This window comes from Lycorma delicatula, chromosome 5, assembly GCF_047948215.1.
Source record: "Lycorma delicatula isolate Av1 chromosome 5, ASM4794821v1, whole genome shotgun sequence".
Lineage (NCBI taxonomy): Eukaryota > Metazoa > Arthropoda > Insecta > Hemiptera > Fulgoridae > Lycorma > Lycorma delicatula.
In genome coordinates this window covers 56,132,052-56,156,854 of record NC_134459.1, presented here as the reverse complement: position 1 = coordinate 56,156,854, position 24,803 = coordinate 56,132,052, and the positions used below count along the sequence as shown (strand labels likewise).

Genomic DNA, 24,803 nt, shown 5'->3' with positions numbered 1-24,803 from the left:
AATATATACCGAATGTGTCGCCAATAAATTTTATTACACGGCTGCACAAAAAGGAGTATAATGTAGGGTGTATGTATGTATGTATATTTGTTTATTTGTCTACCATAGCATCTTAACGGCTGAACCGATTTAGATGTATGATCCCACGTTGGAATCCTTTCGTTACCGTAAGTGTCGTAGGTAATATATATATATATATATATATGCATGGGGTCCCACGAAGAAATGGAAAAACTTTCAGAACTTGTTGTACAGGTGAAAATAATGAAAAACGTTCATTTAACGTAGGTCTGGAAACGTTTTGTTTTCAAGTTATGGCTACCGAAATATTTCGCCCAGATTTCTGTTCTAATAAAAGAAGCCCTACTGTAATATTTTGGACACAAATCAAGGAGTAAAATTGGTTGTTTTCAAGGAGTAAAATTTTGAGCTGGGAAATAGGATAAAACAGGTTCCAGAACACTAATTCCAGTCGTTTTTAAGATATCCAACATAAACATCGAATTTTTGACAAAATTCGATGTCAAAAAAGAACTCTTTTTAGGTTTTTAATAAAATAGCTTTGTTAAATGACTAATAAATGCGGAAGATTTAGTAACAAAACTTGTAGAGAATTTAATTCCTAGAAAATTAAGGTAAATACAGCCAATAAAAAGTAAATAGAACAAGTAAATAAAAAACTGTTTTTTACAAGTGTATATATGATTAAATAAATTCTAAAAATGTGAAAAAAATACTATATTCGAAATTTTCCACATCACGCTCTTTAATTATCCTATATTAAAGAGCAATGTTTGTCAGAAATGTTTACTTCCTTTTACGAAGTATTGTGATCGCCAAAAATTTTGGTTTTCAGATTTCAACGTAACTATCCATTCTGACCATTCCTCAGTCTATTTTGATTAGTTTCGGCGTGACGTCTGCATGTACGTATGTATGTACATATGTATCTCGCATAACACAAAAACGATTTGCCATAAAATGTTGATATTTTGGATTTTTGACTTTTGTAACATCTAACTGTGAACCTCCCCCTTTTTATTACAATTGACTGAATCAAAAGTATCCAAAAAAAGCCCAAAATTAAAAGAAATTTGGATTTTGGACTTTTATTAACTTCAGTAATAAGCCCTTATTGAGAGCTTTTCAACGATGTATTTTCACGTAGTGGTACGTATTTTCATTGGTTCCAGAGTTATAGCCAAATGAAATTTTAATTAATGAAATATTTGGATCTTACAAGGGGAAGGAACATCGGTTCGAATCAGACTTCACCTTCTTTTTTATTTTTTTTATTTATTTTTTAACACTTTTTTAAATTAAATATGATTTGTAAATAATTATTATTAACATGTGATTGTAAAAACAAAAACAAAAATTACAATAAATAATTATTAAATAACAAAAAAAAAAATATGAAAAAAATCAGAAGTTATTAGTGAAATAAAATTTTATGTACCTTTAAAAAAATGTAATTTAATAGGCGTTATTACACATGTGTATATGTAACAGAGTGGTGAAACGTCTCATTATCTAATGTTAATTGAAAATTATAATTTAGAATCTTATTATTTTTGGATTTTTTAGTTTAATTTCTGTTTAATTTTATCTACATTAAAGCGAGTGAAAAGTATACCCACACAAGAACAACATATACCGAGGCATAAATTCTTGATCTTTATTAAACTGCAAAAAATTCTTATCCTTAGTTCATTACTCCTCTAATATTGTCAGACTATATTCTTCCTAAGTCGGACTTGATCATCATTTCGTTTATTTATTTTTTGTTGCCAATCATTTAATCGATGATTTTTGATTTGATATAATTTTTCTGATCTTAATTTGTGTACACGTTCTCTAGTTTTCACATTTTCTCTCTCTTTATATTCATCATCCTCTCTTAATATTTTTATTCTTTCCTTGGTCTTAACATTTTCTTCCTCTTTATATTTATAATCTTTTCTTAATCATTCTATTCTTTCTTTGATTTTAACATTTTCTACCTCTTTGTATTTACCATCTCGTCTTAATTTTTTTATTCTTCCCTTGTTGCTAACACTCTCTTTCTCTTTGTATTCATCTTCTTGTAGATTTTTTAAGACATATTTGTTCATGTTATCTTTAATTTTCACGTATGATTGTTTCTTTTTCATTTTTGATTATTAACCAAATAATCCAATAATAAAAACTGAATATTTTACATCGTAAGGTCGAAATTAACATTTGTAACCAGCATACAGGAGTTCAGTAAACGAATAATTTAATTATTATTAACTTTTGTTTATACAACACACCAGAAATCTGAAACTTTTGTTAATCAGTAACTCACGAAGAAACAAATAATACTGATCTAGTAATACAGTAATAAAGGAATTGTTACTCTATCCTAATATTTAATGTCAGATAATTGAATTAATAATTGTATAAATATTTGATGTTAATAAAAACTAATATTTCGGCAATTGTGTAACTGTCCACTTTGTTAAAGAATTGGAGGATCGTAACTCACTTTCAGATGAAATAAGTTTAAATGAAGGCAGCAAAAAATGTGTATGTGTAATTTAACAGGCGTACAAGGAAGTCATGTGATGTCCACTGAGATTTTTTTTTGGCAGTCGTGTTTTTTAATTTTTAATATTTATCTCCTGTTTTATTTATTAAAGGGTACCCCCCGTTGAAGACAAAAAAAAGCAGTTCTGTTGCGTATATGCCGGCTGTTAGAAGACTGTTATATCCTCTGTGTTATTCAAGAAATCGTTTTCAAAATTATACTTGTTTTCTCATTTTTTGTACGTGTGTTGAGTACTAATAATGATCATCAAATAGTACTGAGGACATATTTAACTATTTCTATTAATAACTTTTATTATTTATTAACATTAAATAACTGCGTTTTTAATTTCTAATTATTATAAACAAACTGTTAAAATGATAAATGGGATGCAATGTGTAAAGCAGATTTCGTCATCTTGATATCAATGTGTTCTTAACAGTAAATTCATCCTGACCCGACAGCAAACACGCGTATACGAATGTTCGATTAATCGGTTAATATTTATGTTCAAACATTCGTAGACGAATGTCAATGCTAACTGTTCGTATCGATTAACTACTCGTAAGTCAAAATATTCAGCTAAACAAGCCTGTGTGTGGATACACACGGATAACCGCCCGGTTGCCTACTCTGGATGCTGACAACGTCCCGTTCCCTTCTCTTTTGTTTACTTTTTATATTGCAGCATGTTCGCAGTTCGACAAGGATACTGATAAACTAACGTAAAATTTTCTCATAAATACAATTTAATATTTTTAAAATATGTAAAATAAATAATAATGAATATATATATAAAACATACAAAATAATTCAAGTAAAAATATAAAGTTGATTTAATGACAGTTAAATAATAAATACCAGAATACAGTCCGATTTACTAAAAAAACTATACAATGACTAATATAAAATATTAAATTAACAAATAAGATAACAATAGAAAAATTTAAATTTCAGAATCTTTTTCAGAATTCCCCCCCCCCAAACAAAAAAAAAACACTTAATTTCCAATGGGCCAAAAATTGAAGTATTTTTAATATCTAATAAGAATTAGGTGGGAATATGCATGATTCAAAAGAGCAGGAAATATTGATATTAACAATAACCAGGTTGGAGAAATAACCCAGTAACACACTAACATCCTCTTTTATACCCGTAATTTTAAAAATTATCCATATTAACATATTTTACATAATATATAAGCATTATTGCTTATAATTATAAATATAATCTAACCAAACTTAACCTATGCTCTCTTCACTCGCTAACCTCGACTAATTAACAGTAATGTTTTGATTATTTAAGTAATAAATAATTACTGAATTTATTATTTAAATATACAAAACAATATTGTTAATTAGTAAGGTTATAGAGCGTAGTTTGAGTTTGGTTAGATTATATTTATAAAATAATGAAATATAAATATAATTATAAGAATGGTTATGTCTGGTTATGGGGTTATTTCTCTTACCTGGTTATTGTTAATATTAATATTCCTGTTTCAAAAGACAGCAGGAGGAGAAATGGGTTTTATGTCAAACGAATTACTTAGCAAGCAAGTTTAAAAAGTGGCAGTTACAGGGGTCAAATGAAAGTAAAAAATTATTTATAATGGACAGAAGTAATACTAATTCCAAACCTTCCTGATAGTTTCCTGGTAATTTCTGACAATGTACCCTATCACAATGCTGTTTTAGAAAAATCACCAATTTCCAGTTCAAGGAAGTTATGATAAAGTGGTTGCAGAAGCATTCTGTTCCTCATTCTTCCTCGATGCTGAAACAACAGTTGTACAAATTGATAAAAGCAAACAGGGAAAAATTTGCTGTCTATGTGTTTGATGAACTTTTACAAAAAAGGGCGTAATGTTCTCCTACTACCTCCATACCACCTGGATTTAAATCTTATCCCGATTGTTTAATCAGAAGTTAAAGGATATGTAGAAAGTCATAACATAACTTTTGATACCAAAAATGTTCAAAGGCTATCTGAAACTAAAGTCGCTGACATGAATCAAAGAAAATGGAAGATGTATTTTGATAGTTAGGAAACTGAATATATGCGATAACGCATTATTGACAATACTATGGAATCATTTTTTATTTCTTTACAAGAAGGTAGTGAAAGTGCTATGAAACTAATCTTGGAAATTCTAATATTTCTTTAGTGGATGGTACCTTCTTTAATTGAAATAGTTTTATTTTGTTCTAACGTTTAAAAATAATTAGTTTTTACTGTAATTTCCACTTCCATTATTTAGTGTATTTAATTGTTATCTTACATTAATTTTTGAATATCTGTTTGAATATAAAATGGAACACCAACACTCAACAAAGGTAATAGATTTTGATTTGCATGTTATACCATTTTATGTGTAGGCCTACTTTTGTGCAATTTTCAGCTTCATGTAAGCGCTTTTTTTAATTCTTGTCACGTTTACCATTTTAAAAAAATGCATAACATATTTTTTTTGCAGTAATTGGTAGAATATTAATTAAAAACTTTTCAGTGGGCCAATTAAATTTAATAAAATTTATTCTCCGACCATTTTCTGTGAAAAATTTGTTTTGTATGTGTACAATTAAATTTAAAAATACAATAATGTTAAAAATATTAGCTATACATTGAGGTGATTAAAATTTAGAAAATTGTGTTCTGCAATCCAATACTAACACCACGATACTACATCTACAAAAGTCCATTTCCTGTTAGATAATGAAGTTTCTTAATTAGTATGAATAAAAAGACCAAGAGCAATACATGTCCCACATCACGATATTGAGCAATTGGATGCTGCTTGTAACATTTTAGGTGTATCATCTCCATCAAAACTGGAAAAATTAGAGCGAATCCAACGTCATTAAAATTAAAAATAAATAAGGTATCTGAAAACAGTTGATAAAAATGAATAGACAGTACTTTATTCACTTACATTTCATTATTTATTCAAATTCTGAATTGATATAATGAATATATGGAAATTTTATTCTATGAAAAGTAACTTTTTAAATATATAAACACAAAGAGAGGGTAGATTATACATATGTATATATATATATTTAAGTACTGGCTTATGAGAGTCACATAGTACAGCAGCAAAAAAAAAATTGTTGTGTGCATAAGTAACAAAAAATATTGAATTAACGTACCTAATGAATAAGTAAAAGATTTATGATCATGTATATTTACACGACTTCTGAACATAACATTCATGTACGTACATTCTTAATAATTCATGTATATGTATTTCTAGAGGAAAAATGAAAAATAATTAAATATCATTTTTGGAATATACTTTTCACTATTTTTAGATTCTCTTGATTTCTTAATAAGTATAACATCATGCTAAAGGTGCATATTTATGAAGGAATGAGGTACTTGATGAAATGATCTTTTTTATTCACTTAGCTCTGAAATTTTAAATTACCTAACTTAATTTAACTTAACTTGTTTTTATAATTTTGTTAATTTAAAATATATTTTTTATTGCAAAAAATATAATTTTTAATGATTGGTTAAATTAACAAATTTTTGTACGAATAATTATAATTTGAGTTATAATTATAACATTATTAGTTCATTTCATTCTGAAATCACTCTTTTGATGAAAATTGTTTAAGATCAAACATCTGTTATAACTTTTTTATTAGTATAATACACAAGAAACTTTTTTATTTGCCATAAACATCTACAGAAACACTTCAGGCTGTGTGCATATTTGAGATTTTTATCACCAGCCCCATCAGAGTTATTTGAAGCCAAAATTTGAATTTTTAAAACAAATTAGTTTTCAAAAATTCATAAAGACTTAGGGGTAAGTATATCACCATTAATATTATTTATGGTAAAACTACATCATATAAAAAAATAATTCAAACTATGCATGCCATCCCTGCCTCTTGAAAAAAATTACCAAAAGTTAAATTTCACAATTTTTCATGTTAAACTTTATAGGTAATTTTCTCATAGAATCATATTTTCCTTGAGAAAATATGATTAAATTGCTTTTTGTTTCATCCTTCCAGGACCAATAGTTTTTTAGTGATGATTTTTTTCTGTAACCCTTACAATCACAAAAATAGATGTGCACACTGTAACAGAAATGGCCGCCACAGGTAAACTGCTTAAATAAAAAATTAAAAAAAAAAGTTTTAAGGTTGAAATACGTAGGAAACAAGTGGGTAAGTTTCAATTTTTTTTGAATTGAACAAGCAACCAACCAGCTTATATTTTTTTGGGACACTTCAAATGGATTGACTCTTTAACTAGTTTTTCTTTATTTTATATACAAGTATTAAGGCAATTATTTTTTGCATTTTCAGTTTGTATTATTGTTATAATTTTAAAAATAATGTTTACTATAAAACACATTTTAAAATAATTAGCTCAATATTTGATAAATACTAGTGGAGCTGCAGTTTTCATGAACGCATTAGTTCAGGTGCATGATTTAATAGTAGAACAAAAAAAGCTTAACATGTACCCAAAAACCTTGTTTTTTAGCTCTAACTCTGGTTCCTGTGAATCAATTCACTTGAAAATGAGTAGAGCTCTATTCTCTATAGGTGTACACACCCCACCAAGTTTTGCCAAATTTGGTTAAGAAATTTGCCTCCAGCAGAGCGAATGAAAAAGAATCTTAAATATACATATGTATATAAACATGACTGGGCGTAGTAGCAATTTCCAAATTTTTTGGAAATCGGCTTAAAATCTCATTTGTATAGTACAACTAGACTACACATAAGTGTGTGCGTATGGTTATTTTTTATACTTAGTGAAATATTTTAACCTGATTTCTGCTTTAAGGGTAAAATGAAAAAAAATTCTGTCTTAAATTTGATGATTTTACATATAGTTCATATCTGAAAAATTGAATAAAACTGTTCTCAAAATTGTAATGCTTCTAATTTTGAGAAACTTATATTGTAAAACACAAAAAGGTATGTCACAAGGCACAACTTATTAGGTTTGACATACAATAACTTTATTAAATTGCAAGTAAACAAAGATTTGCAAGAAAATTTAACTCTGAAAATATATGTAAATAATACAACTAACATGAAGAGATTGTAGACTATTATAATTATTAATTAAATTTTTTTTGTCTAAGGAGTTAAGTAAATTGTAATAAGAATATTTTCATTTATAGCCTGAAATTAAGAAAAATAGCAGTTATTAAAAATAGCCTTTAAATATTTTTAATTACTTAAACTAATATTTAAGAAAAAATTATTTTTTTAATATAATTCAGGAATTACTAACTTAATAAATAAATTTGATGTTTAATTAGATTATTTAAAAATTTCAAGAAATTTATATTTAAATTTTTATGAATTATGCTTAATTTGATGAATTATTAATCTGTTACATAAATTTAACCCTATTTACAGTGAAATTTCAAATCTACCAGTGAACGCCTTTAAGAAGTAAGAGGTTTCAGTTTTAAAGCATAGTCTAAACCACTATTGGAATAGTGCCTGCAGTGAAAGGCATTGGACCAAGAATTGGTCTTATTTGATTAAGATTAATTATATTTTTAAGAGTTTAATTTGCTTATGATTTAACTTGATATATATTTCTAGTTACAATTCAAAATATCAGTTTTAGATATTTACAAGAATGTAAAGTCAGACATACAATGTAGGTTATTACACACATTAAACAAATGTTAGATAAATCTGTACTGATCACCACTATTAACAGCATTAATTGTAATCAATCTGTACTTACTATACCGAAGTTTTTTAGGTTCAGCACATGTAGTCCAAGTGGTATTATCTCAATCGGTTTACGAGTTCGACACATAACAATTAATAATGCTTTTTTTAACTGTTCTGGTTTATCAACCCAAGGAAATTCATATAGTCCTTTTCTTAGATTTTCTCCCTAAGAATTTTTAGAAAATACATTTTAGAGATACTTTGATAAAAATTGGAAATCCATTCAAATAAATAAACTTGTTTTTGAGTGACAATAATTTGAAATTAAACATAGATAACACGTAAGGCTAGGATGGTTGTATTTTTTAGTTTTTGGTAAGCGATTCTTATGTATTTTTTAACACTGAATCCAAAAATAACCCTTACCTTTCCATCACATCAGGATTTTTCACAAATTGAAAATTTCAAAATTTGTAAAAAGTTGAAAAATTGCAAACATGTGATACAATAAAATAAATATAAAACATTTTTTTTTAATAATAAATTAATGAAATATATTCTCTTTTTTGGCTTAAACTATGCATTCTTATAGCTAAACAGTTGAGTGGTCTGAAGAGGAGAGTGGGGGAGTCATTGACCCCTTAATTTCTAATGAAAACTGCTACAAAGTAAGCCTATTTTCAAATAAAGTATATTTTAAAATTAATTTATTTTTCCTTAATTAACTTTTATGAGGTACGTCATGCCTTTGGAAACCACTCATCACCTCTCCCCATCCCTCTTGACAAAGTATGTAAAATACTTACAATTTTATTCTTTGTGTTGAAGTTTCTTTGGAGAGCTTATACTCTGTTCGCGCTTTTCCTTCTATGTTATCTGTATGGTTCACCTGTATCTGTATGGTGTAACAGCAGTAGTCTGACATCATTGTAATAGTACATTTTCCTTGATACCTCCTTTCCATTTCTTTCATGTCCTGATCAATCTTTCACCCATCTCTTCGCTAACGGCACCCAGATTTTTAGGAAAATAATCCACATGTGTATTTAGGAAGTGAACCTTCAAACTAATGGAACATGAAAATTTAGGATATTTTTGTACTTCTACAGCATGTTCTCAATGATTAATTCGAAGTTCAGATCCTTCTTATCACCCAGAAACTTGGTTACTACATCTTTAAAAGCTCCCCAGACTTTTTTTCTGCAACTTCCAATTGTTTCTCAAAATTACCATCTTTGAGAAGTTTTCTAATGTCAGGACCAGTAAAAACACCCTCTTTTAGTTTGGAGGTTGATAAGACTGTAAATTTGTTGCAGATGTATTTAAAACATTCATCTTCTTTATAACCTTAATTATAAATCAAGTGGGGACCTTCAGTATATCAATAGATTATTAAGCTGGCTGAGATAATGAGGCAGACATCTAATCATAATATAATAATTATGAAAATATATTTTCAATAAATTTAACTATTTAGGTCAAACTTTTACAACTTATAGATTTCAAATCCTACAAAAGTAAGACATTAAAAAGGTTGTTTTCTATAATCAAAACAACTTCCTAATTAAGTAATTGGAAAATCATTTAAACAAAAAAAAAATTTAGAAAAGAAAATTCCATTAGTCTTCTAAAATATGTTTATGATTAGTGAATTGATAATTCAAAATTAAAAGATTTTAAGGAAATTTCAAGAAACAAGCTAATATATTTGCGTAAACAGTAAATCACAATTCTTGTTAAATTGATTTCTAACATCATTCATGGAATTACAATGCGTCTTATATTTTCATTATTTTACTTTTCCTTAAAGTAAAATTATTACAGAATACTCAAACATTTTTATTAAAATAATTCATATCTCCATTATAAAGGTATGATAAAAGGAATAAAGAACCCTCAAGTTGAAGAGGAAATATCGAATCCAATTTTAAAATGGAGTGAAGAAAGAAACCAGATTAAGGGGTAAAGGTTACAAAAAATGGTTCTGGCATTGTAAAAAATGAATAAAATGTGGAAGTTTGAAAGTTGGATCATATTTCTAAAATTTCCTAACCAAACAACCAACAAGTTGAGAAAATTATTTTGATATTTTCAAAATATATAATAAATATTATATAGTTTCTTAGTTTCTAATAACTAAGAAACTCAGTTATTTGTAAAATAGAAAAGGGAGTAGCATTATTAAATATTTAAGTTATAGTATTTTGTACTACACCAGAATTGGAAAGGATTTACATTCTTGATTTTATAAGATTCAAGTTGACTATACAAATAAATAAGACTGGTTTTATTTGAAATCTTCTGGAAAGGAAACAAGAATCCCTATATGCTATCACAGTAACTTAGTTAAGATAGAATGGTAAATTAAGACAACAGATACTTTATTAGAAGTTGATTGAGCCTAGAACAAATTCAGCCTGGTGATATATAGCATATTTACGTTACAATAATGTAAACTTATAGTACCCAACGTCCAGTTTTACGAACGTCAGAATTTTATTCAAAAAATGCTAAGGTCCGGTATTTACGAATTGAGAATTCTGTTTGAAAAATGCCAACGTCCGTATGACAGGACGTCTGGAAAATCGTTCATAAAATAATATTGTTATAATTGCCTTGAACACTATCTTATTTATATATATATATATATATATATATATATATATATATATATATATATATATATATATATATATATCAAACAACTTACCAAACTCGTTAAAAGAAAAAGGTAAAAAAAAAACTAATAGGATTATTCAACGCGGGATCTCGTACACATAATTTTAGATTTAAATCAATCAATAACGATAACGAAATAACAGTTTAAAAAAAACAAACTCCTACACCACAAACATCGTAACAACAACGCCATTGCCCAATACCTTACACTTGCCAACTGCTACAACCCACTATTATATCTTTAATTAGATATTCAAAAACGATTATGTTGATTAATCATTTCTCACTTTTGTTTAAATTTATAAATACAATATTTTTCAAGTATATTCATTTTTTTACTGTTTATTTTTATAATCAGTAATATACTACGCTTACATTACAATTAAATTATTAGTTGCATCTATGTCGCAGACGGTTTACATAAATCTCAATCGTTAAAAAGAATGTGACAAATTAACGAGCTCTTTCATCAGAAAACTATGTGTTACAGTTTCCAGTCTGTGTGGAATGTACAATAAATTAAGCCTACATCAGACAGTCTTATTTACTTCAAAATAAATAACCACATCGGTGTAATTAATCTACAAATATGATCTTTGCGGTTCATATTTCGTAGTAAATAAAATACGATCATTACGATCATTACACATTAACATTTAAATTTTATATTACATTGTTGAAAAAGATATGTTAATGGGTGTGTATGTTGGGAGTAAAGAGCTCTAAATTTGGACAATGATGCATTAATAATGAATCACTAATATTTAAAATATCAACTAATAAAATAGGCTAGCTGAATATATAAATTTAGTAATAAAGCAGAAATTTTTATAATTAAGAATTGATACTCTAATCTGAACATAATCATGCTATCATTTTTTACAACATTAAAATTAAATGTTACAATAATATGAAAATATATATATACTTTCACACTTGTACTAGTCTATACAACTAGGATTTCTTTAAACGTGTTCATGATGCAGAAGACTGTCCAATGGTCTGAATAACCATGGTGCCATTGGATAGAAAGTTAATGATGACTTATTGCACCTTTAGCAACTTATCGTATTTAACATACACATCTGTGTTGCATGTATGTGCATGTACATGTGTGGGTGTGTGTGTATGTGTTTATTCATGGGCATGTATGTGTGCATGCTATGTGTGTGTAGTATAATGTACATGTAAACCTAATATAATAATTAGTCTAGAGTAGAGTGCTAGAAGAGCAGTATGAGTAAGATATCCACCGGGTTGGTCTAGTGGTGAACGCGTCTTCCCAAATCAGCTGATTTGGAAGCCGAGAGTTTCAGCGTTCAAGTCCTAGTAAAGCCAGTTATTTTTACACGGACTTGAATACTAGATCGTGGATACTGGTGTTCTTTGGTGGTTGGGTTTCAATTAACCACACATCTCAGGAATGCTCGAACTGAGAATTTACAAGACTACACTTCATTTACACTCATACATATCATCCTCATTCATCCTCTGAAGAATTATCTAAACGGTAGTTACCGGAGGCTAAACAGGAAAAAGAAAAGTATGAGTAAGATATAAATATACAAAATACTACATTAATAATATGTAACATTTATCACAATTTAAAGAATATTCATACAATACAATAATTAAATCACAATGATAAAGTAGTATATTATCAATCGACAAAATTATTTTAATATTCTCAGTTACACGTGAAGTACTTTTAATATTCAATTAATTGTCAGACACTGTTAGCAAACAATTTAGGCATAGATCTTCAGAGCTGACCATTAATAGAATTTAAATCAACAACCCTGCTACGTTGTGGATAACTTACACAATGTGGATGTGTGTGTTGATTCCAACGCAAGATGAAGTATTCTTGTTGATGATCAACACTAGATCTTCAGAGCTGACCATTAATAGAATTTAAATCAACAACCCTGCTACGTTGTGGATAACTTACACAATGTGGATGTGTGTGTTGATTCCAACGCAAGATGAAGTATTCTTGTTGATGATCAACACTAAATTTCCAACAGAAAGGTTACATGATAAATGGTGTTGCTGCAAATAGATTGCATGAATTTTTGAAATAATTGCAAATGGCCTAAACAATTAATTGGAATTTTTTTGGAAATTAGGTTCAGGGAAAGACCTGAATCGAATCCAATTTGTTCAGATTAATGTGTTTTCTTCTACTGATAAGTGTAAACATATCCTGTCCTTTTATTTTTTAACAATGAATCGACTGAGCTTAATTATTGTTAAGCGATTAATACCTTACTACTTCACCTTTAAAATGTTACCTAAAATCATTACTAATTTTATATCTGTTCTAGCTATACAGTATGTTTAACATATATTTAAAAATGTGTAAACTAAAGTATGAAATTATTGGGATTTAATATGATTAATGTAAATTTAACGAGTGGAAGTGTAAATTTTCCATAGTTTATTTATCTGGCAATTACTTTGTATGCTATTACCACAACCAATGTATTACACCACAGCTGGAATGGCATGGCTGTACATTAATTTTGGTCATCCGGGCCAGATACTTAAAAAATTGAATAGACCAGATAATTAGGTTGTAATATTGTGATATATATAAATACACTGCAGCTTAGCAAATTCAATCTTCGTCGGTGATCTTCAATTATAATAATTAACTTCTGATTGAACGAAAATATTATTTTGGAGTTATTAATAGTATGTTATTAATAATATTAATATTTGTCTTAATATTAAAGAAAATTAACAATTATTAAGACAAATATCAATTAAAGCCTCCATTACAAGAATTGGAACATTCACAGAAATTTGGTACGGCAAGGTCACAGCCACACCTTGCAAGTCAAATTACAAAATCTGCTTGAACTGTACTGCAAATATGATTCCATTCTATCACAATTAGAAATAAATGTTGATAATTTGGCTATAGATCGAGAACAAGTCTAAGAAAATCTATGCGACATAGGATGTACGGCAACATTTATGTAAGTAATCAAGAACATTCTGAAGATAGCTACTGAACAATTGCAATTGCAACAAATCAATTTAACGTTGTTTAAACATGACATTCTTTATATTTAATGACTTAATCCACACTCGAAAAGATTAAACATTCAAAAATTACATTATTTACATTTTTGTTGATAAGAGATGAAAGCTTTAGCCATTGCTAAAAATCTTTCAATTAACAAATGAGAATTATAAAATCACAACTTACTGATAAAACAATGAAAAGAGAATCGCATTTCTTCATTTGTCAACTCACTTGAAGCGATGAAACTTCCAGTTATATTCATTGTAATTCAATTTCTAACCTCAGAGCTAGTTTATAATTCTGGCAGACTATGGAATAAAAGATTATCAAATAAGAGCTGTCCAAATTTTCAAGAATTCCTAGAATTTGAGACCACATGACACATCCTGTAAAATTTTAGAAGTACTATAACCTCACAATTCACTACTGGAACAAGAATCAAACTGTAGGAATCAATTTTGAAAACTCTATCATCAGTTAAAAAAATGCTATAAATTTTTTAATTTATCTGATGAATGAAGAGACTAACAAAGACAACACACTCATTCATACTGATAAAACTGATTTTAAGTTCTCATTTGTGTAGTCTTGTTTGACTCAGGCAGTCAAACTTTTGCACATATGTTTGCTCGCAAATCGGGACTTCAACTCGATACTTTATATACTTATATTTTAATCTGAGCCCGATTTTATTTAAATCTTATTTTGCCAACTCCGGCTAGATATATTGAAACAATTCTAATCTCAAAGGGGAATATCCAGCGTTTATGCAAGAATAATATGCAAGATAAAAACTAATTGATTTCTCTTCATGATACACACACTTTGTGGTGTGAATCTCCAGATCAACATTTTGCACTTAGAACTATAACATATGTCTAATTCAAATATCAAATGAAAACAAAGTAAAATCATTTCTCTTTTTTAATAGTACCTTTCCATCCATTCTGTCTCTGTGCAACAGAATTAAGTCTCCAATTTGAGTAGTCATTCATAGAAACTCAAAGAGATTTATTTCACAAAGAGGTATTCCTACCAAAATCTTTTCCTATAATGGTCCATCCATTTTGCCAAGAATATTTTGTAAGACCTATTTAAATTCTTAAATTCAGAAAATCTAAAATCAAACATTCATCTTTTCGTCCAAACAAAATATATCTTGGTCATTCATTCCAGCCTCATCAGCCCATTTTGGTGACTTATGGGAAGTACAATTAAAAGCGTGAAATATCTATGTTGTGTTGTAGGACAAACAATCTTGAACACAGGTTTAAGCCAGTCTAATTTTCATTCCATTTCATTATTTTATTATGTACATTATTACAAAGATTATTCTACTATTCTTATGTATTATCCATAATTTATCTGGCAATTAGTGTATTCTATTACCACAACCAACGTGTTACACCGCGGCTGGAATAGCTGTACACAAACAGTTTCAATGATAATGATGAATAATTAAATTATGAACGATAAATTTTGTCAAAACTGTTGTGAGAAAAGACTAGGTATACCACTAATTGATATGAATCGATTTAAAGGTTACGATAAAATAAGTCAAGTCAGATAGTAATTCCAGACGAATAGTATTGTTAGAAAGACAAAGCTTGAATTAAGCCTTAGTAATGAAACAAAAAAAGCATAACAGGAATTGATCAGAATTTTAAACACCTGCATGCCATGAATAATCTCAAAATTTCACAGATTGAATCACGGTACTATTTATAAATAAGAAATCAATAGATTCATTATTGAAAGTACCTAGTAAACTTCCAAATTTACCAAAATAACATTCAATTATAATCAGATCCATCTCTGTACTATTAAAGATTATTTGATCAACACTAATCTAAAATCTACAATTATTTGATGTCCTGTTAATATCAATGGATCAATTGTTAATATCAATGGACATGATACTAATAAAACTGAATTTCTAATAAATGTCACAAATTATTAAGTCAAATTTATAATTCATGTCACAACTAGAAGCCACATTAAGAAATATTTTAAATCCTAGATTGATGTGAACATTCCTTTACGTTACCTTTTCATAGTCGTTTGAGATCTTTATTGAATACTGAAAATAACCTGGCAAAAACTTATATGCATTAGCATATTCGCTCTGTAACCCATAAAATGAATGATAATTCAAATTTTAATCAATTATTTGGCATACTGGTTTATAATTGATTACTAGATCAGGATTATATTTGGTCTAATCCATTCCTAACCTTAATGGTTTATATCATTAATTGTTGACCTTAGAAACTTAATTCATTATAATTGTTCTTTTGCCCGTATTGAATTTCCAAAGAATGTTTTTTCTTTATTGTTATCTAAATAAATAAGCAGACCAATATCGATGAAAAATTATTTTCTTTTATGTTTCTATCATTCTTCATAACTGGTTGAAAATGGTGAATTGAAACAAAATGGTTAATTCAATAAAAACCTTACGTTAATATTTGTTATATTGTAAATATATAAGAACTCAAAAGTAATATTTCAACATAAAAAGGTATTTGGAAATTTAATTTCTGTTTATTGTTAATGAATAGAAGACATTAAAATCTCCATATCTTGAAACCAATGGAATTTGATAAAAGTTGTTTCAACTACCTTATAAAACCAAAAACATGATTGTGCTCACTACCCGGTTTAAACAATTTTAGATAGCTGAAGAAATGTTAAATTCTTTCTAAGTTAATGAAAGTACCCTCTTTGTATAGCAATTGTTTTTGATAATAATAAAGATATTAATTAAATATGAATAAATTAATGATAATATGAATTGCTGCAATATTTCCAATATCCTTTCCCTGGTATTAATTATGAATTAAGTATTGAATTGTAGAACCTTCAATATCCGTGATCAGAGGACCAAAATATGTTTAACTAACCTATTTTGGTATATCTCAGTTACGTTTAGATCGTGCAATAATTTTATTTCCTCGGTGAATTATTTTATTGGTCGATTAAACTAAAATTTATAACCGTAATTTGTTTCTGTTTGTTAATTTTTGGGATATTATTTCGCCGGTAATATAAAACAATGTTAGAAATGTTTGGGTATACGAAAAAGTTAATTTATTTTGTAAAAATAAGAGAGTGCAAATTGTATTTTAAAATTCATTACGTGATAAGTTTGGATACAACAGGCAAACAAAAATAATGGCATTTATTTTAAACTACATTAAAATAATATATATAAGAAATTCTTACCTCGATCAACAACGAGGGTCATATGTTTAAAATAAGCAATGTATAAATATAATAATAATAGTAGTTAAACATGACTGAACACAGACATGAGGATCCAAACTGAACTGGCAATCAACCCGAGATGACCGCTAGATTCCATACCGTCACATACGTAATTTCTCTGTCGCCCCCCCCCCCACCACTGCAACAATCGTAGCTTCCCGATAAAAAAAAAAATGTTCAACCGTCATAGCAAAATTATGAAAATTGCTCACCGTCTAAAATGTATTCCTACACTGCACCGTTTCATCTCGCATAACAAGCGACCGACCGACACCTACAGTTATATTAACTTAATATTATTTTTTTAAAATCATTTGATAACTTATAATTATAACAAATAATTGAAAGCAAAATTTAAAACGTATATACACGTTAACAAAGGAACGTAACCAAGGAATCCAAACGGTAGTAAGGTTTTCAATTATTTCTTTTTAACTAATATTCAATATACCTAATATAATTTACTCACGCATACTTTATAATTGCACTTAGACCATAGTAACTAATCAGAAAAACACAACAGGATCATTTGTTTTAATACAGATAATAAAACATATTAATGAATAGTACATGAGGGGATTATGATATAAAACGATTATTTCCAAATTTACCTCATCAAGTCGACCACCGTATTTCACAGTACAGCCCAGCACATCTATAATACAAATAAGCGCAATAACACATGTTTCTAATTGCACGCATAATCCTTATAAAAAAATAAGTAAATTTAGACTCTATTTGATCGCTACAAAGTTCAATTTTTCTAATGTAAATTTCTTTAATAAGTTCAAATCTGAGTCTTCGTTCAACGCGATTTTTTTCAGCATTTTAATAATTATTTTTCTCTCAGATTTGTCACCGCATTTAAGTCACATAATATTTGAGATATGGAGGTCCGAATAATCGACGTTTCAATAAACAGTAATCTCAGATAAATTTTAAATATTAAAATATATTCACGATCTAGTATTCAAATCCGTCTAAACGTAACTGCCTTTACTAGAATTTGAACCTTAGAACTCTCCACTTCGGTTTTGATACGTAAGGAACCCAAAAAACCGAACGGAAATTATCCGGATATTCGTACGTACATGTGTATGTGTTCAGTATTGCCTCTTAATCACCTTCTATTTCCAGAACTAGTAGACCGATTTTGATTAAAGTTGGTCAGATTACTTCTATACATAGGGATTGATGCTATTAAATTTTCAACTTAAAAAATCAAGTAGGTGAGGCTGTAGACTAAGTTACCCACAGTATCTCAAATTTTCGCCTAATTAAGGTCATATTTTTATTAGGCGCATTTGTTAACGATTAAAAAATAACAATATTTGCAAAATCGCACCCCCGCCCCAAAAAATGTTGTTGAAGTCGTCTGCTATGTTGTGTCGTCATAGATAAGCGGTAGAATTAAATATAAATAAATGAATAATATTTTAAATGTAAAAATGTATCTGTCTGGCCAGGTTCCGAAATCGATCGCCTGGTCCACTTGGATTTCAAGCTGCGTTGCTAAACCGACATGCCCTTTCTACCGACGTTACGTTAAACGTAGATCTTATTTGCAAGTTACTAACTTTACTGTTTTTACATATTGAATTATCTATACGAATACTGCCCGGTTTACGTCTATCTAAGAGTTCATAAACATCACTATATTCCGACGAATATTTACTTTTAGTAGTTACTTTTTTTTTTTTTATAAAATAGATGGTGATTTCACAGATTTATCCTTATTTTCAACATCAATCTCAGGCGTCGATGGGATTCATCAATTTTACAGTTCTTTTCGGTCTATCCCCGATTCCATTATGGCCTTTAGTTAGTCTGCTACTAAAACGAGGAATGTTAGAAGCAATAATTATAAAAAGCTATCGCAAAAACAACACTCCCTTCAATATTTTAGTACGTAGAACGTTATGTTAGAAATACAATGTACAAAATTCACATCTTATTTGTTTACATTCGATGTTAATACGGACATAATTGTAAATTATCTAACGTTTAAAAAAAACATTTGAAATATCGGTTAACTCGTTTAAAGGTTATGTCATTTTGTAAAACGCTAATTTTTCTAGATAAATATTACGAAATTACACATGTAACAGATTTTTTGTTAAAATTAATTACACAACGAAATATTTCACTAATATAAAAGTATTATAGTGCAATGGAATCGGTAAAATTGAACTATTACTTGACGGAAAAAAATTTTTTGAATGAAATATTTTTTTGGTTTCCTTCTCCTGTTAATCACGTCGGAAAAGAAATAGCATCAATCTACGGTGGATTGCTTGAACAATCCACCGTAGATTGATGAAAGGACTGCATTCGAGATCCTACTAACTATTACACGAGGGAAAATAATTAAAAAAAAGTATTTTCTTGATTTCCGTTTCCCCTTAATCACGTCGGAAAGGAAATCGCATCGATCTAAGGTGGACTGTTCAAGGATAAGGACGTGTATTTAAAGGACTGAATTCAAGATCGTATTTTTTCTTTTTTTAATTCTGCAACGTAGAATTTTCTTTTCTTATTATACAACAATTAAAGGTATAAATTTAATTTTCCCTCAAAATACTGGTAACTATTAGTCGAGTGAAGATAAACCGATACAGATTCACAATAAATCCGGCCTCCGTGGCGCGAGTGGTAGCGTCTCGGCTTTCCATCCGGTGGTACCGGGTTTGAATCCCGGTCAGGCATGGCAACCGATGCCTGCAGACACGCAACCAATCATTCATCTCTGCAGTAATATCTAATGGTGGTCCCGGAGGTTAAACAAAAAAAAAACAGCTACTTCTGTACGGATTCGAATGGTAGATCGTGGATACCGGTGTTCTTTGGTGATGTTTCAAATAGCGGTCGACCTGAGACTGTACAAGACTATACTTCATTCATACATACATATATTCATACATAGACTACAATTCATACATATCATCCTCTGAAGTAATACTTTACGGTGGTTCCGGAGACTAAACAAAAAAAAATAATCACACTAAATTGCGATTAAGCTATCTTCTTAATAGTTAAGAAACAAAAAAAAAATATTCCAAGTTCTTGATATCGATAAAGTTGCGGTATATCTAAAAAGGTACGCGGTAATGACATAATAATTATTTTGTATCGTAATTTTTTTCATTGTATTTTTAATCGAGGCAAGTAGGTTCAAACTGTAGATCAGAGGTTCCCAAACTTATTTTTCTCATAGATCACTTTCAAAATTTTGCTGGTTCCGGTGGACTCCTGCAGCTATATTTCTACCATATTTCCAGTCGACGGAAAATGTGAAGATTAGATCTGACTATGAAAATTTGCGTTACGGCTGAGTTCCACGAACTAACAGCTTCCGAAAAAAAAAGTGAGAATTGATCGGTTAATTTTTGATCGACTGTTCTGTGAGTGGATGTCAAAGAAGTAAAGTTGGCCGATCAAAAAAATGCTTCCATCCAACTTTACATTTTTGACATCTACTCACAGCACAAGAAAGTAATCGATTCTCACTTATTTTATTTAGAAAACTTCCCATTCAGAGTGGTAAAAAGCAAAAGAAAAACAGTATATTTTTTTGTGTTGAATTTATTCAAATATGTAATCATTACGTTATTAATTATTATCGTTATCGTATTGCAATGTAATATAATAAAATTGTCGTAATATAATTAAAATTAAACATTAATAACGTAATGTAACTTCTACAATGACAATCACAAAATATTTACAATTTTAATGGGAGGGATGTACTAGATTGATACGCAAAGTCAAGCCAACATTTTAGTTCTTTACTATCGAAACCAGATGAATTTTCGTGGACCCCCGCTTACGAATTGTGAACCCCAATTTTTTTGTCACGCCAACGTAGACCACCGTCGAGTCTCCCGTGGACCCCTGGGGGTCCACCTGGACCACTTTGGGAATCAATGCTGTAGATCGTCGATTTCATCGCCGTACATTTACGTTAGATACTTTGTTAAAAACGGTGACGATATAAATTTAAATACAACCGTTTGTCTTACACGACTGTAAAAATGTCGGTTTATTAAAATATTTTATATAAGTTAATAAATTTCGCTCCCGTCGTATAATTTTCGTGCAAACCTTCTAAATGTTTCTTTTTATCGAAGCTGAATAATTTTGTCGCTCCAAATCTAAAGCTGTATTTTGTATTCTTTTTCTCCTAATTCAACCCTTAAGCTTATCGTATCTTCGATATAAATGTTGAACAGTGCCGGTGACGGGCAACAGACTCGCTTTACTCCTCGACCTAGATCTACCCAGTACTTCTTCTTTTCCTGTTTAGCCTCCGGTAACTACCGTTTAGATAATACTTCAGAGGATGAATGAGGATGAAATGTATGAGTGTAAATGAAGTGTAGTCTTGTACATTCTCAGTTCGACCAATCCTGAGATGTGTGGTTAATTGAAACCCAACCACCAAAGAACACCGGTATCCACGATTTAGCATTCAAATCCGTGTAAAAATAACTGGCTTTACTAGGACTTGAACGCTGGAACTCTAGGCTTCCAAATCAGCTGATTTGGGAAGACGCGTTCACCACTAGACCAACCCGGTGGTGACCCAGTACTTACCTACTTTCAACGCCGCTGTTTTCTTTAATTAAATTTCTGTCTTTCCATTCTACTTTTCTCTCTTAAATAATTTTCAAAATGTTTACCCGTTTGACTCTTGAAAATCGTCTTCGCCAAAGCTCATTATGTGAATATTAGTTTAAATATATATTTTGAGTGTAACCGTAGATCAAGATTTGCATAAAAATGTAAAATTATTGGCCTAATTTATGTTTTTATTTTGTTCGTAAAACTGCACCGTTTAAGTTTTTAACTTGTAAACGGTAAGTAAATAAATATCCTATTACATTGTTTAACTATTTATTCAATACCCGCCTCATTAACGCACTTATGAAATTGTACGGGAAGTTCGTCTACTGCAGTCGATTTTTCATTTTTCATTTCTTTAATTTGCTTTCTATTCTTCTCATTTTAGTATCGATGGACCTTTATCCTCTATATATGGTCACAGCCGATATATCGATCTCGGTAATAATATTATATCGTACATTAATTGTAATTGTTATTATTGTATTGTATATTGAAATACCTGTAGGAAAACACCCCTGTGCCTGATAATTAACCCCACGGTGTTTTATTTGAGGACGGGAGAGTTATGTCGCAGTAAACTACTGACGCATTGCATTCCATAAGCCACGTGGCTTGCGGAATGAAAAATAAATATTTTTTCTAAATACTTTTCTAGATATTATCGCTTAATGTTTAGAAATCTACCGATGCAGCTGCATCCTGTACAAAGTGTAGAGAATAATTATTCAGTTCTGAATAGATTCTAGTCGAGTAAAGTTCCATTGTAGTACTCGTTCGATGCACTTCATCGTCCTTAATTAATTCATCATTAACGTATACGCAAAATGAAGTTAAAAGTTAATTTATACCGATTGTAATAATGTTAATTGGATAAATAAAGTTCATGTTTGATTTATTAATAATTGTTAATCTTTGACTGTAAAAAAAAAAACTTTTACGATAAATTAGAATTCAATAATTAATAAATGAAATAAAATTTTATGTGCTTTATATTTTAAATGTGTAAAAAGGTGCCCACATCAGATTTTTTTTTAATAGTTTACATCACAAGAAAAATTGACCTGACTTTGATAAAAAAAACTACTACAATAAAATATAATCTTCACCTTTAAATTTCAATAGGTAAAATAACGCAGCTCTTCTTTAGAAAATTATTTATTCAACGACTAAAAAAATTATACCGTAAAACATTGACGCTATAAAATAAAACCGCAATTACGTTTAAAGTTAAACCTTCCTCGATAATGGAGATACCTGGAAAAAGTTTTAATTAAAATCATTCTCTCAAAGTTAAATTAAAATATTGGTAAAAGAATTGTTCATATCACGTCAGTGGTTGTTGAGTTAAAAGGATAACCTGCACACGCGCGCGCCCACACACACAAATGTATATATATATATGTCGGAGAGGCGAGGAGATTTGTCAGGGATTCAACGTTTTGTGTTTCACTCATTTTTATTATTACAAGTGGAGAATATATAAGATTATAATAAAGTTCAATTAATAAAAATGAGTAGATAACTCGTACAATGAAATAATTACAAATGATAATTATCACTTATCAATAACTCAGTAGTACACGAATTATAATATAAGATTAATTTAATTTAGAATTCAAATAATATTAAAACAACTTGCGATAGACCGAGGCTCAGGGAAATAACGAATTCGCGATCACCAGGACGTCTGTTCGATCTGGGTTCCAAAGCAAGACTGCCTTTTCTCAATATTCTCAAATAATATGCCTACTGCATATTTCCTTTTCCTTATTAATTTTATGATACCCCTATCGTCCTGGGATCCCGACTACGTTGACAACCATGTGCCTACCTAGGCCTAAGCCTACCGCAATAAAACAATTTAAACCTTATTTTACAAAATATTACAAGTAATAGTACATTTCTTAAAACTACTAAAAATACAGATATTCTAAAGAATATTCTCATCGTTTTGTCGGAAGATACTCCACTGTACTTTATTCTCCGACATATATATATATATATATATATATATATATATATATATATATAAATGTTTGTTACCAATTTAACAAAGTTATTGTTCATCAAACATACAAACAGGGTTTTTTACCCTAATTTATTAGTCTTTATCACAGATTTCTCAAAAATTGCTGCAGATACGGTTCTAGGACTTATTTTATTCGATTTTTTATGTTAAAAACTCTTAAGACCAGCTCACGCATTGGAACAAGATGGTGATCCACTGCGTTACAGTTTATCGGTAAGAGAAAGTACTGGCGGCAACTTTGACGAGTGGCTCGGAAGACGTGGTATAACTGATCACGTGATCTTACACAGTTACACTTTTCAGTTTGGGTAATTTTGAAAAATAATGTTTTTTCTCATAAGTCTAAAGGTTTGCGATAGACGAGACGAAAATTTGAAGATGAATGTAAAGCGTTATACGGAAAGAAAGATTTGTATAAAAAATTGATACAAATGTAAAAAACGGCTGTAAAAAATGTGTTAAGTACGAGTACATGGGAAGCATTTTGAGCAATTCTCGTGAGGTTTTTAAAAAATGTACAAAACTTTTACCATCTATAAAAATTTATTATCGATTTAAAAGCGCAAGTATTGTTTTCAGTTTTTGAAATACTGTATTTCTCATTAAAGCGACTTTAGGGACGCTATATTTTCTTAATTAGCGTAAGAAATGGAAATACGTAACAGTTTCTTTTATTTTTAGAAATCATCTGAAAAGTTAAAGAAATATTATCTTGTTTTTTTTTTAGTAATGCAAATGGCAGTGAAGATATCTTGCAATTGTATTATTTATTAGGAAGAAGGTGGTCGGTTTAAGTACATTATCAAAGAAACATATGAAGCAACTATAAACTAGTACAGTTAAAAAAAAAAAATTGAAGCCGCAAGAGAACTGATCTAAGACAAAAAGAATCCAAGATAAAAAGCAATGTATCTATGACTTATTACAGTAGACAAACTACCGAGAACTGTCCAGTAT

General features: G+C 29.2%; 1 protein-coding gene across 3 annotated transcripts in view; it reads right to left on the bottom strand.

The window, feature by feature from the left end:
* LOC142324968 (odorant receptor 49a-like) overlaps positions 1-24,803 on the bottom strand; it is a 69,850-nt gene that overhangs the window by 18,562 nt on the left and 26,485 nt on the right. For 2 of the 3 annotated variants that reach the window (XM_075366143.1, XM_075366145.1), the window contains exons 3-4: positions 14,111-14,313; positions 8,285-8,440 (exon numbers count right to left, since the gene is read on the bottom strand). In XM_075366143.1, coding sequence (XP_075222258.1) covers positions 8,285-8,440; positions 14,111-14,146 — 192 coding nt within the window. In that variant the 5' untranslated portion in view covers positions 14,147-14,313. Of the gene's footprint in view, positions 1-8,284; positions 8,441-14,110; positions 14,314-17,152; positions 17,310-24,803 lie in introns of those variants that run through there. The other variant, XM_075366144.1, reaches the window with a different exon arrangement.